The sequence below is a fragment of the Scyliorhinus canicula genome, chromosome 3, assembly GCF_902713615.1.
Source record: "Scyliorhinus canicula chromosome 3, sScyCan1.1, whole genome shotgun sequence".
NCBI lineage: Eukaryota > Metazoa > Chordata > Chondrichthyes > Carcharhiniformes > Scyliorhinidae > Scyliorhinus > Scyliorhinus canicula.
Window position 1 is genome coordinate 239679028 of NC_052148.1, and position 12461 is coordinate 239691488.

Sequence of the window (12461 nt, forward strand, 5' to 3'; positions counted from 1 at the left end):
GAAGGCAGGAGAATGGGGATGAGAAAAATATCAGCCATGATTGAATGGCAGAGCAGACTCGATGGGCATAGTTTCGATGTCTTATGGTCATATGGAAACACCCCCACCATGCAGTTCGCAGAGGAGCTCCCCACCTGATGCAGGGGTGGTACCAGGGGACAGTATAATGGGCCAGGCTTTAGACAACACCAAAGTATATCATGGAGTTCACCTGACTCACTACTTTTAATAGATTTTGGTTATGGGGAGCACAAGGGCCCACTTTCCAGATGTTAAGCAACGAAGACCTTCAGTATTTTTAAACAAACAATGTTTATTCTATGAATCCAGTGAACATTTTATAAACACACAGTAAAAGGTTTATCAATTACCAACATAAATAATCCCCACAGACACAATACTCTTTCAGTAACCATTAATAACTTTCCTCACATCCATAAGTCAAAGACAATTTTTAACAAAGACAGCAGGTTTGACTTCTCTACAGAAAGCAGTTATCACTTTTAAATTATCAAGTGATCTGAAGACATTCTTCAGCATGCAGAGAGAGAGAGATCACAATACAGCTTCTTGTTTGAATGCATCTCCCAACTGAAAACAAAACCAAAAACTTAGCTACAAAACAGCTTCCAGCTCAAAAAGAAAGTAAAGCCAGAAACACAACTTAGCTCCACCCGCACAATGACATCACTGCAGCTATTTGATAAACACACTTTTCTTGAAGGGACCCTCACATGACAACAGTGCCAGGGGACTGCCCCGGCATGTCCTTCTCCCCCCAGGGGCTATACTTGCCTGCGTGGCCCTGACGGATTCCCTTTTCCTGTTTTTAAAGATCTGTTGTAAACCTCAGCCATGTCATCCACGTCGGTGAGGGGGAAATTCCAATGTGGGTGGACAATACGACAGGGAAACCTGCTGGTGACATTGAAATGAAATCCCAACCTTTGGCGGTAACTTTGTTTCATCAATGGCGGGAATGATCAGGACGTCAGATCTCACCAATTAGAATCCTGCTTTTGGCTTCTCACGGGATGTTGCACCCACATAGCCGGACAACCGAGGGCACGAAACCCCAGCCTCGGAGTCATTCCTTGGCTATAAACTGATGAGGACAATGAAAAGTGGGGTAATAAATTAAATTTCTTTCTTTCCTTCAAATGTTACTGCCAGAAATGGCAAGCTTGAAATCGAAGTAAGATAGCACTAATATATCTGGTGGCAAGGACGTTTGTAGGACAAATGCTTATTCCCATTGCTCTCTGAGTGCTACTGAGGAAATGAATAAATGAATGTGATAAAATTAGGCACTAGGACCCTGAGGGCACTGTGGTCACAGACAGAACAAAGGAAAGCAGAAGTTTCATGGCTCGCGGGGGATGGTAACCTCGTGGTCAGAAGGAATCAAAGATGCTGGGGTTACAATGCAAAGTGACCAATTAGGATATAGGGCCAGGTCAGGAGGTGTATAGAATGACCAATGGGAAGCTTATATGTGAATCTTACTGTGATTTTGAATATATCAGCAGAAGTTTCTTTGTACACTCTCTCTCTTTATTCTGGGCTCTCAGAAGACAGTGTGTGTGTCCTGAGGTCCTATGGATTAAGTCAGCCTTGCAAGTTAGTTATTATTAAATGATATGATACCTGCAAATCCATCTCAGATTTTATTGAATCTAGACTGACAGCAAATTAACCAGGAATCCACACTACTATGGACAACAATGTTTCCAATCCAAAAGTCCTAACTAAATGAATTCCAGTATGGAAGCAACTATGAACTTTCTCGCAATCTCGCTCATAGTTATCTATTCTTTGATGAGCAATGCAGTTTTGTACATACAGACAGTTGTTTGCATCTACCTTTCATTGTCTTATATTAAAGGTTCTTGACGTCGTCATTTCACCTTTCCAGCTCAATTATGTTAATACATTTGAATTTCTCGCTCCAACCCTTTGTGCTCCTCAGCTGCTATCCTGGTTCCACATCTGTGCAATTTATGACTATTTCTTCAATATTTTAAAATCTTTTGTGTTGTGAAGTTCTGCTGTCCTTTGTGTTTGAATACATTCTATTAACATTCTTTTGTCTGCTACTTTAACTGAGCTAATGGCAGACTTTTTAAACAGTTTAACTCCTCCATTGAAGTAAGCTTCCATTTAAAAAGACAATTTTACTTCCCGTTTTGATTCATATGCTTTTCTAATGCATTTCCAAGATTTATTTGGTTCCTCGTCCTTGGGGTTTTCTCTGCTTCAGTTCAATATTGTTTTGTAGTTACTCATTCTCCTTCACTTTGAATTCCGGGTCAGCATATCTGGGAGGCACCCCGAAGTGGCCAGACCCTTGATCTTACCCGGCAGCTAGTGCCATTAGAAAAGGGGTATGACTTCCTGGCTTGACACTGAGCTTCCCTCAACTGTGGGCCTCAGGAATATGCTGTGGCGAATGACCTCTCCCGACCTGAGTTGGAAGGTCAGGTGAGATGGGAGTGCCTTCATTTTAAGGTAACAAACTAGGAACGGAGTGACAATCCGACTCAATTGCTACAACAGCGGACATTATAGATCTGTTTTTATTTGGTTGAGATTCCTATGTTTAAGAACTGTACTGTTTGCTCTTTGACCTTCCTGGGCAATATTCTTTCTCTCTTCTGAACTACTTTCCTTTTATAAAATTCAATCTTTCACTGCTAATCTGTTCCTTTCAGTATAATATCCTAGGATGTACTGTCCAGCTGACTTGATTTCCACGTTTGGCTTTTTATTTAGTATCTCAGTTGCAGATACTCTGCCTGACCATGTGTCATTGGGTGGGATTTACCGCCCAACCTGCGGCTGTGGGATCTTCATGTCCCGCCATTGTCGGTGCAGTTTCCTATTGAATGCACCCCCCCCCCCCACACCTCCGTGAAACCCGCAGCGGGGTTGCACCGTTGGCAGGACCAGAAGATCCTGTGGCGTGAAGGACCGGAAGGTTCCAGCCATTGTCCCAGTGTTGGAGCAATGGCAATTCACTGTGTTCTTAATTTCTAGTTGTTACATTTTCTGACTTTACTTGCTTCTGCTTAATCTGTCTCATAGAACATACAGTGCAGAAGGAGGCCATTTGGCCCATTGAGTCTGCACCGACCCACTTCCACCCTATCCTAATCCAATAACCCCATCTCACCTTTTTGGACACTAAGGGCAATTTATCATGGCCAATCCATCTAACCTGCACATCTTTGGACTGTGGAAGAAAACCGGAGCACCTGGAAGAAACCCACGCAGAGCTCTTGTTGTCTTGGTGGCAGCCTTCCATCTTATAAGATAATGGTTTCATATCTTGCTTGCAAGTGTCCTTGTAGCAGAGACGTGGGTGCCCAGGAGATTGTGTCTTAGTGGCCAGTTCACCGTGCCGATGATCTTTGAGTATATGGCTGTCTTCTAATCGATAAACCTAGCCAGCACAGAATTCATTGGCTCAACAATGAGTGTAGACTGATGGAATTAGCATGCTCCAGGAACTCCCAGTTGGTGACCTCGCCCTGCCAAAAGATATTGATCTGAGTCAGTGAAGGTGGAAATTGTTCAGCATTTTCTCCTCCCTGCCATGTTGTTATGGTGCTTTGGCACTATCCTGGACCATATAATTTGTCATCTTAATGCTGATGGCCAGATCAAACTTTACACAAAGAAACGTACAGCACAAGAACAGATAATTTGGCCATCCAAGCTTGCGCCAACCATGCTGCCCGTTTAACCTAAAACCTTTTAAACTTCCAAGGCCCATACCCCTCTATTCCCATCCTGTTCATGTATTTGTTATGATGCCCCTTAAACGTCACTATCGTACCTGCTTTCACCACCTCCTCCTACTACTCAAAGATCATCGGCACGGTGAACTGGCCACTAAGACACAATCTCCTGGGCACCCACGTCTCTGCTTCCAAGCACCTACTACCCTCTGTGTAAAAAAACGTCCCTCGCAAATCTCCTCTAAACTTTGCCCATCGCACCTTAAACCTATGTCCCCCCCCCCCCCACTAAATTAACTCTTCCACCATGGGAAAAAGCTTCTGACTATCCACCCTGTCCATGCCCCTCATGATTTTGTCGACTTCTATCAAGTCACCCCCTCAACCTCTGTCGATCCAGTGAGAACAAGCCAAGTTTATCCAAACTCTCCTCTTAGCTAATGCCCTTCATACCAGGCAAAATTCTGGTAAACCTCTTCTATACCCTCTCCAATGCCTCCACATCCTTCTAGTAGTGTGTCGACCAGAATTGATCACTATATTCCAAGTGTGGCCTAACTCGGGTTCTCTACAACTGCAGCATGACTCGCCAATTTTTATACTCAATGCCCCATCCAATGAAGGTAAGCATACCGTATGCCTTCTTGACTACCTTCTCCACCTGTGTTGCTGCTTTCAGTGACCTGTGGACCTGTACACCCAGATCCCTCTTCCTGTCAATGCTCTTGAGGGTTCTGTCATTTACTGCATATTTCCCATTTGTATTAGACCTTCCAAAATGCATTACCTCACATTTATCCGATTAAACTCCATCTACCATCTCTCCGTCTAAGTCTCCAGCCGATCTATATCCTGCTGTGTCCTCTGAAAGTCCTCAACGCTATCGATAATTCCACCAATCTTTGTGTCATCTGCAAACTTACTAATCAGACGAGTTTATTTTCCTCCAAATCATTTATATATATATATATTAAAAATAGCAGAGGTCCCAGCACTGGTCCCTATGGAACACCACGAGTCACAGCCCTCCATTCAGAAAAGCACCTTTCCACTGCTACCCTCTGTCTTCTATGACCAAGCCAGTTCTGTATACATCTTGCCAGCTCATCTCTGATCCCACGTCACTTCACCTTCTTAGAACATAGAACTTAGTGCAGAAGGAGGCCATTTGGCCCATCGAGTCTGCACCGACCCACTTAAGCTCTCACTTCCACCCTATCCCCGTAACCCAATAAACCCTCCTACCCCTTTGCACACTATGGTAAATTTATCATGGCCAATCCACCTAACCTGCACGTCTTTGGACTGTGGGAGGAAACCGGAGCACCCGGAGGAAACCTACGCAGACACGGGGAAAACGTGCAGACTCCGCACAGACAATGACCCAGCGGGGAATCGAACCTGGGACCCTGGCGCTGTGAAGCCCCAGTACTATCCACTTGTGCTACCGTGCTGCCCTAAAGGACTGTCTGCCATGAGGGATCTTGTTAAAAGCCTTGAAGTCCATGTAGACAACATCCACTGCCCTACCTTCATCAGTCATCTTCATCACTTCCTTGAAAAACCCCATCAAGTTAGTGAGACACGACCTCCCCTTTACAAAGCCATACTGCATCTCGCTAATACATCCACTTGCTTCCAAATTGGAGTAAATCCTGTCTCGAAGAATCCTCTCCAATAATTTCCCTACCACTGACATAAGGCTCGCCAGCCTGTAATTTCCTGGATTATCGTTGCTACCCGTTTTAAACAAAGGAACAACATTGGCTATTCTCCAGTCCTCTGGGACCTCACCTGTAGCCAGTGAGATTGCAAGGCCCAGCAATTTCCTCCCTTGCCTCCTTCAATATTCTGGGGTAGATCCCATCAGACCCTGGGGATTTATCTACCTTAATATTTTTCAAGACGCCCAACACCACCTCTTCTTTGACCTCAATGTGAACCAGACTATCTACACACCCTTCCCCAGACTCATAATCCACCAAGTCCTTCTCTTTGGTGAATACTGATGTAAAGTACTCATTCAGTACCTCACCCATTTCCTCTGGTTCCACGCCTAGATTCCCTTCCCTGCCCTTTCCCTGGCTATCCTCTTGCTCTTTATATACATGTAAAAAGCCTTGGGATTTTCCTTAATCCTGTTTGCCAATGACTTTTCGTGACCCCTTTGGCCCTCGTGACTCCTTCTTTAGTTCCTTCCTACTTTCCTTATTTTCCTCACGGGCTTTGTCTGTCCCAGCCTTCTAGACCTTACAAATGCCTCCTTTCTCTTTTGGGCAAGGCTCACAATATCCCTCATTATTCAAGGTTCCCAAAACTTGCCGTGGTTGTCCTTCTTCCTTCACAGAAACATGCCGGTCCTGAATTCCTATCAACTGACATTTGAAAGCCTCCCACATGGCAGATGTTGATTTACCCTCAAACATCCACCCCCAGCACGGGGCAGCACGGTAGCATTGTGGATAGCACAATCGCTTCACAGCTCTAGGGTCCCAGGTTCGATTCCGGCTTGGGTCACTGTCTGTGCGGAGTCTGCACATCCTTCCCGTGTGTGTGTGGGTTTCCTCCGGGTGCTCCAGTTTCCTCCCACAGTCCAAAGATGTGCAGGTTAGGTGGATTGGCCATGATAAATTGCCCTTAGTGTCCAAAATTGCCCTTAATGTTGGGTTGGGTTATGGGGTTACTGAGTTATGGGGATAGGGTGGAGGTGTTAACCTTGGGTAGAGTGCTCATTCCAGGAGCCGGTGCAGACTCAATGGGCCGAATGGCCTCCTTCTGCACTGTAAATTCTATGTAAAAATGTAAAACTAGATTCTTCAGTTCCTGCCTAATATTGTTGTAATTAGCCTTCCACCAATTTAGCATTTTCACCTGAGGACTACTCTGTCCTTCATACCAGGCAAAATTCTGGTAAACCTCTTCTATACCCTCTCCAATGCCTCCACATCCTTCTAGTAGTGTGTCGACCAGAATTGATCACTATATTCCAAGTGTGGCCTAACTCGGGTTCTCTACAACTGCAGCATGACTCGCCACTTTTTATACTCAATGCCCCATCCAATGAAGGTAAGCATACCGTATGCCTTCTTGACTACCTTCTCCACCTGTGTTGCTGCTTTCAGTGACCTGTGGACCTGTACACCCAGATCCCTCTGCCTGTCAATGCTCTTGAGGGTTCTGTCATTTACTGCATATTTCCCATTTGTATTAGACCTTCCAAAATGCATTACCTCACATTTATCTGATTAAACTCCATCTACCATCTCTCCGTCTAAGTCTCCAGCCGATCTATATCCTGCTGTGTCCTCTGAAAGTCCTCAACGCTATCGATAATTCCACCAATCTTTGTGTCATCTGCAAACTTACTAATCAGACGAGTTTATTTTCCTCCAAATCATTTATATATATATATATTACAAATAGCAGAGGTCCCAGCACTGGTCCCTATGGAACACCACGAGTCACAGGCCTCCATTCAGAAAAGCACCTTTCCACTGCTACCCTGTCTTCTATGACCAAGCCAGTTCTGTATACATCTTGCCAGCTCATCTCTGATCCCACGTCACTTCACCTTCTTAGAACATAGAACTTAGTGCAGAAGGAGGCCATTTCCCGTGTGGGTGACATCCTTCCCGTGTGTGTGTGGGTTTCCTCCGGGTGCTCCAGTTTCCTCCCACAGTCCAAAGATGTGCAGGTTAGGTGGATTGGCCATGATAAATTGCCCTTAGTGTCCAAAATTGCCCTTAATGTTGGGTTGGGTTATGGGGTTACTGAGTTATGGGGATAGGGTGGAGGTGTTAACCTTGGGTAGGGTGCTCATTCCAGGAGCCGGTGCAGACTCAATGGGCCGAATGGCCTCCTTCTGCACTGTAAATTCTATGTAAAAATGTAAAACTAGATTCTTCAGTTCCTGCCTAATATTGTTGTAATTAGCCTTCCACCAATTTAGCATTTTCACCTGAGGACTACTCTTAACTTTATCCAACAGTACCGTAAAACTTACTGAATTATGTTCACTGTTCTTGAAATGCTCCCCTACTGAAACGCGACCACCTGGCTAGGCTCATTCCCTAATACCAGGTCCAGTAAATCACCCAGCACAACAACCCTATTGCTTTTACACCTTTCCAAAATCTGCTTACATATCTGCACATATACCAATTTTCTCCAGCAACTTAAATAGACTGCCTCTGCTCATACGGTTGAATGCTTTGGTGAGATTAATATCCGCAATATATAGCAGTCTGTTTTGCTCATGGCACTTGCCTTGCACATGTTGGATTGAGAGACCATGTTGATTGTAGATCTTACAGTTCTGAAACTGCATGGGAATTCGGGCTAGATTTGTTCAGCCAAGATCTGCAACCCAATGAAAGGCAAATGCCTTTCTCACCATGCTCAGCAGGAGATACCGCAATAGTTTTTGCAGTCGTTGTGGTCGCCCTTGTTCTTTTACAGGGTCACAATCTTTGCAACACCTCCATCCTAGGAGCATTGCACCCTCACTCCAAGACAAACAAAAAAAACAAGACAAAAAGAGATGTTGTTGCAAATGCTGGAGCAGTGCCTGTGTCCCATCCTTCATAATTTCCAACGGTATAGCATCAAACCCTGGAGCTTTGCTCATGCAAGCGAGTTAATAGCCTTACTAAGCCCCTCCTCCACTGTGGGTTTTATATCCAGTTAAGCCATGAATGGGGGTCAGACACATAGAGCAGCAGATCGTCCGCATAGAGGGATACTCTCCACTCCCTGTCTCCCCTATCAATGCCTCATCACCCCTTTGATGACCTAAGTGTGACGGGCAGAGGTTCAGTCACCAGAGCGAACAGCAATGGGGACAACAGGCATCCCTGCGTCGTGCCCCTGTGTAGCAGGAAGTAGTTTAAGCTCACCACGTGTGTCCGGACACTAACCATGGAAACATTGTATTGCAATTTCACCCACGAACTGAAAACTGGCCCAAACCCAAATCTTTCCAGGACCTCGAAGAGGTACCTCCATTCCCCACAATCAAAGGCCTTCTCTGCATCCATGGAGATGACCACGACAACATCGTGAGGGTTACCATTGACCAGGAACTAAACTTGACCAGCTATATAAATACTGTGGCTACAAAAGCAGATCACAGACTCGCAAGTCTGTGGCAAGTAACTCACCTCCTGACTCCCCAAAGTCTGTCCACCATCTACAAAGCAAAAGTCAGGAATGTGATGAAATACTCTCCCCTTACCTGGATGAGTGCATATCCAAAAACACTTTTTTTTTTAAATTTAGAATACCCAGTTCATTTTTTCCAATTAAGTGGCAATTTAACATGGTCAGTCCACCTACCCTGCACTTCTTTGGGTTGTGGGGGCAAAACCCACACAAACACGGGGAGATTGTGCAAACTCCAGTGACCCAGAGCCAGAATCAAACATGGGACCTCGGTGCCGTGAGGCAGTAGTGCTAATCACTGCGCCACCGTGCTGCCCTAGCTCCAGCAACACTTAAGACGCTCTACATCAACCAGGACAAAACAGCTCGCTTGATTGGCATCCCTTCCACAAAAAAATCACTTCCTCCAGTGCGATGCACAGTGGCAGCAGTGTGTACCATCTACAATATGCACTGCAGCAACAAACTAAGGCTCCTTCGACAGCACCTTCCAAACCCACGAGCTTTACCACCAACGACAACAAATGCATGCAAACACCACCACTTCAAGTTCCTTTCCAGGCCACAATCATCCTGACTTGGAATTATAACGCCGTCCTTTCAATGTCATGGGCCCAAATCCTGGACTGCCCTCTCTAATAGCACTGTGGGTGTACCTACACAACACGGACTGCCGCGGTTTAAGAAAGCAGCTCATCACCACCTTCTGAAGGACAGTTAAGGATGGGCAATAAATTCTGGGCTAGCAAGGAACTCCCACATTCCGTGAAATAAGTTTTTTTTAAATCCTGGAACTCACTTCCTTACAGCACTTGTGGAAATATCTGTATAACCCAGTATTCAATTTAGATTTTTATTCCATATCTAAATTCTAGGTTGTTCTAAATTGATTACTGTCCTCCATAAAATAGTATTTCCAGCAACAACAGTTGGTGTAATAATTAGCTGTGTCAAAAATTAGCTGGCTAGATATCAGATTGTGAATAGGATTAGAGATTTTAATCATGAATAAACCCACAAACTTTACCACCAAGAGCAACAAATGCATGCAAACACCACCCGTCTCCTCATCAGCATTAGCATCTAGTTTAAAGGCTGATTTTAAAGCTACACAGTACCAGAGTTGGAATGGAGGCGATAGATAACCAGGAAGAAAATGCATTCAAAGATAGAATAAATGAAGCAAAAGTTGTAATAGGGTAGTTAAGAGATTATTAATATAAAATAAAAATGTTATTATTACATTTTCTCAAGGGTGTGGAAAATTTTAGATTCTGAAAGAAAAGAGGAATGAGTGAGTTAAGCAGAAATTAAGCAGAATAAAATGTTATCTAACCCATTATTTATATAGAGTTGGAGCAGGAAAAAACTTGTTTCATTATGTATTTGCATTAATTCTTATTAGCTCCAGTGAAATTCTGTTGTTTCAATGTGTTCACTGAAAGTGGCTTCATAGGTCCTGACGTGGGAAACAGAAAGAAGAACAGCCATGTAAGAGATAACAAACTGCAAATAAAGCTCCCGAGTATCACACCTCCAAAACAAAACAGTTTCTGGACTGCTGAATTGTTCCAGAACTGGTTTGGGCTTCAGTAGCAGGTTAAAAATAAAGTTGAGGGCCTACAATTTACATGTATGCCTCGTTTATGTCTAAAGAACAAATATAATTTGACAGGGAACATGAGATGGAATGAGTGATTAAATTGGTTTCATGACAAATCACTGAATTGTGAAACATTTTGCACAGTGCCATGTGAAACAGGTGCATCTTAACATATGGACTTCATACTTTAAACAATTTGTTTTCAACATTTATCAGACAAAATGAAGAAAACTCTCAATATTTTTCATTTAATACTGAACATCTCAGCTTAGAATTGCACCAAGATGACGTATATTTCAGAATCAATCTCCAGTCTATCCTCAGTTAATTGAACTCGGGTAATTTTGGTTGGGGCCTTCCACTTGATTCTGGTTGCCCTGGACCTTATAGATGATTAATTAGGCAGGATTACTTCTCTCAATCTCTGTTTAGTGGAAAATCGCTGGAAAGTGTGCGTGCATGATGTTGGGTGAGGGCAAGATTAGATCTTGCATAGTCAAAGTCTACAGACAACGTTAATTTTATTCCTTATTATGATGTGGCAGCCAGCAATTGTTGTCCATTCCTAATTGCCTTGCCAAGCAGGACAGTTCAGAGTCAAAACACGTTACTATGGATCACATGTAGGCCAGGCAAGGATGGCAGATTCCCTTCTCTAAAGGGCATTAGTCGGGTTTTTATCGCAATAAATGATGGTTTCATTTCACAATTACTGACACTAGCTTTCAATTCCAGAATTTATTCATTGAATTTAAATGAGATTTGGATTGGTCTTTGGATTACTAGTCCAGTGACATTAATACTGTGCCACCACTTCCCCGTGCATCAGGGATGACTATTTTGGTAAGGTACTGGCATGTACAAGCCCTTTTGGAACTGTAGCAACACAAAAGCCAGCATCTTCAAAGGTAGTGGAAGGCAAAGAGTTGGAAAAGGATTTACTTAAAGTTAATTTTGATTTAAACAAATATGTTTATAGTTTGTGTTGCTGACTTGTGAGAATCAAGCCTGTGCTTTGTTGTAGAGACTGGCATATTAGGAGTAAATAAGGCCCAATCTTTGCAGCTGAGCTGTAGAAATATTTCTGGACCATCTGTCGCAGATTAGGGTTTTATATTTGATTTCATATTGTAATGCTCTGGCGCTCCATAACATGTTGCTTTTTAATGGAGATTTATTGCTGTCTGGTAATTGACTAATTGAAATTGATGATCAAAATTGTTTCTTTTTCATATATGCATCAGGTTACAAGACCTGGAAGAGCTGGGGGAGCTTTCTGCTCACTGGGACACTCTACGGCAGAATGTCACCATCCATTACCAGCACATGATTAGCAGCTACCAGGAAATGCTTACGGAACTCAATAAATTCTCAGGTACAAAGCACTAGAGTGAGTGATGAGTGGAAAAATTAGTTTGTTTCCTCAATTCCAGTCCGATTAATTCAGAATTTGCTGCATTATTGTCACATTTGTGGATGAGGGGAAAAATGATCATTTTCACCTCCCAAAACAATTGCAACCACAACATTTGTCAAGTATTTGTCTGTGATCTTAAAAACAAAACTAATTTCAGGTCTGGGTCAACCCTGAAAATTGGAATGAATTTATTGGTCAATCCTTGTTGGTTATTTTGGACTTGTATTGCCATAATGTATTGCTCGTCAAGGGGGCATGGTGGTGCAGTGGTTAGCACTGCTGCCTGATAGCGCCAGGGACCCAAGTTCAATTCAGGCCTCGGGTGACTTCCTGTGTGGAGCTTGCGTTTTCTCCCCATGTCTGTGTGGGTTTCCTCCGGGTGCTCTGGTTTCCTCCCACAGTCCAAAGATGTGTAGTTTAGGTGGATTGGCCATGTTAAATTGCCCCTTAGTGTCCAAAGATATGCAGGTTGAATGGTATTACAGGGATAAGGGGATAGGATCGGGGAGTGGGCCTAGGTAGGGTTCAGAGGGACGGTGCA

At 43.7% G+C, this 12461-nt stretch overlaps 1 protein-coding gene across 7 annotated transcripts in view; it reads left to right on the forward strand.

Annotated features, from left to right (window-relative positions):
• Window positions 1–12461, forward strand: part of inpp4b (inositol polyphosphate-4-phosphatase type II B) — a 1043608-nt gene that overhangs the window by 820628 nt on the left and 210519 nt on the right. For all 7 annotated transcript variants that reach the window (XM_038792440.1, XM_038792442.1, XM_038792441.1 and 4 more), the window contains one exon: window positions 11748–11878. In XM_038792440.1, the coding sequence (XP_038648368.1) occupies window positions 11748–11878 (131 nt within the window). The remainder of the gene's footprint in view (window positions 1–11747; window positions 11879–12461) is intronic.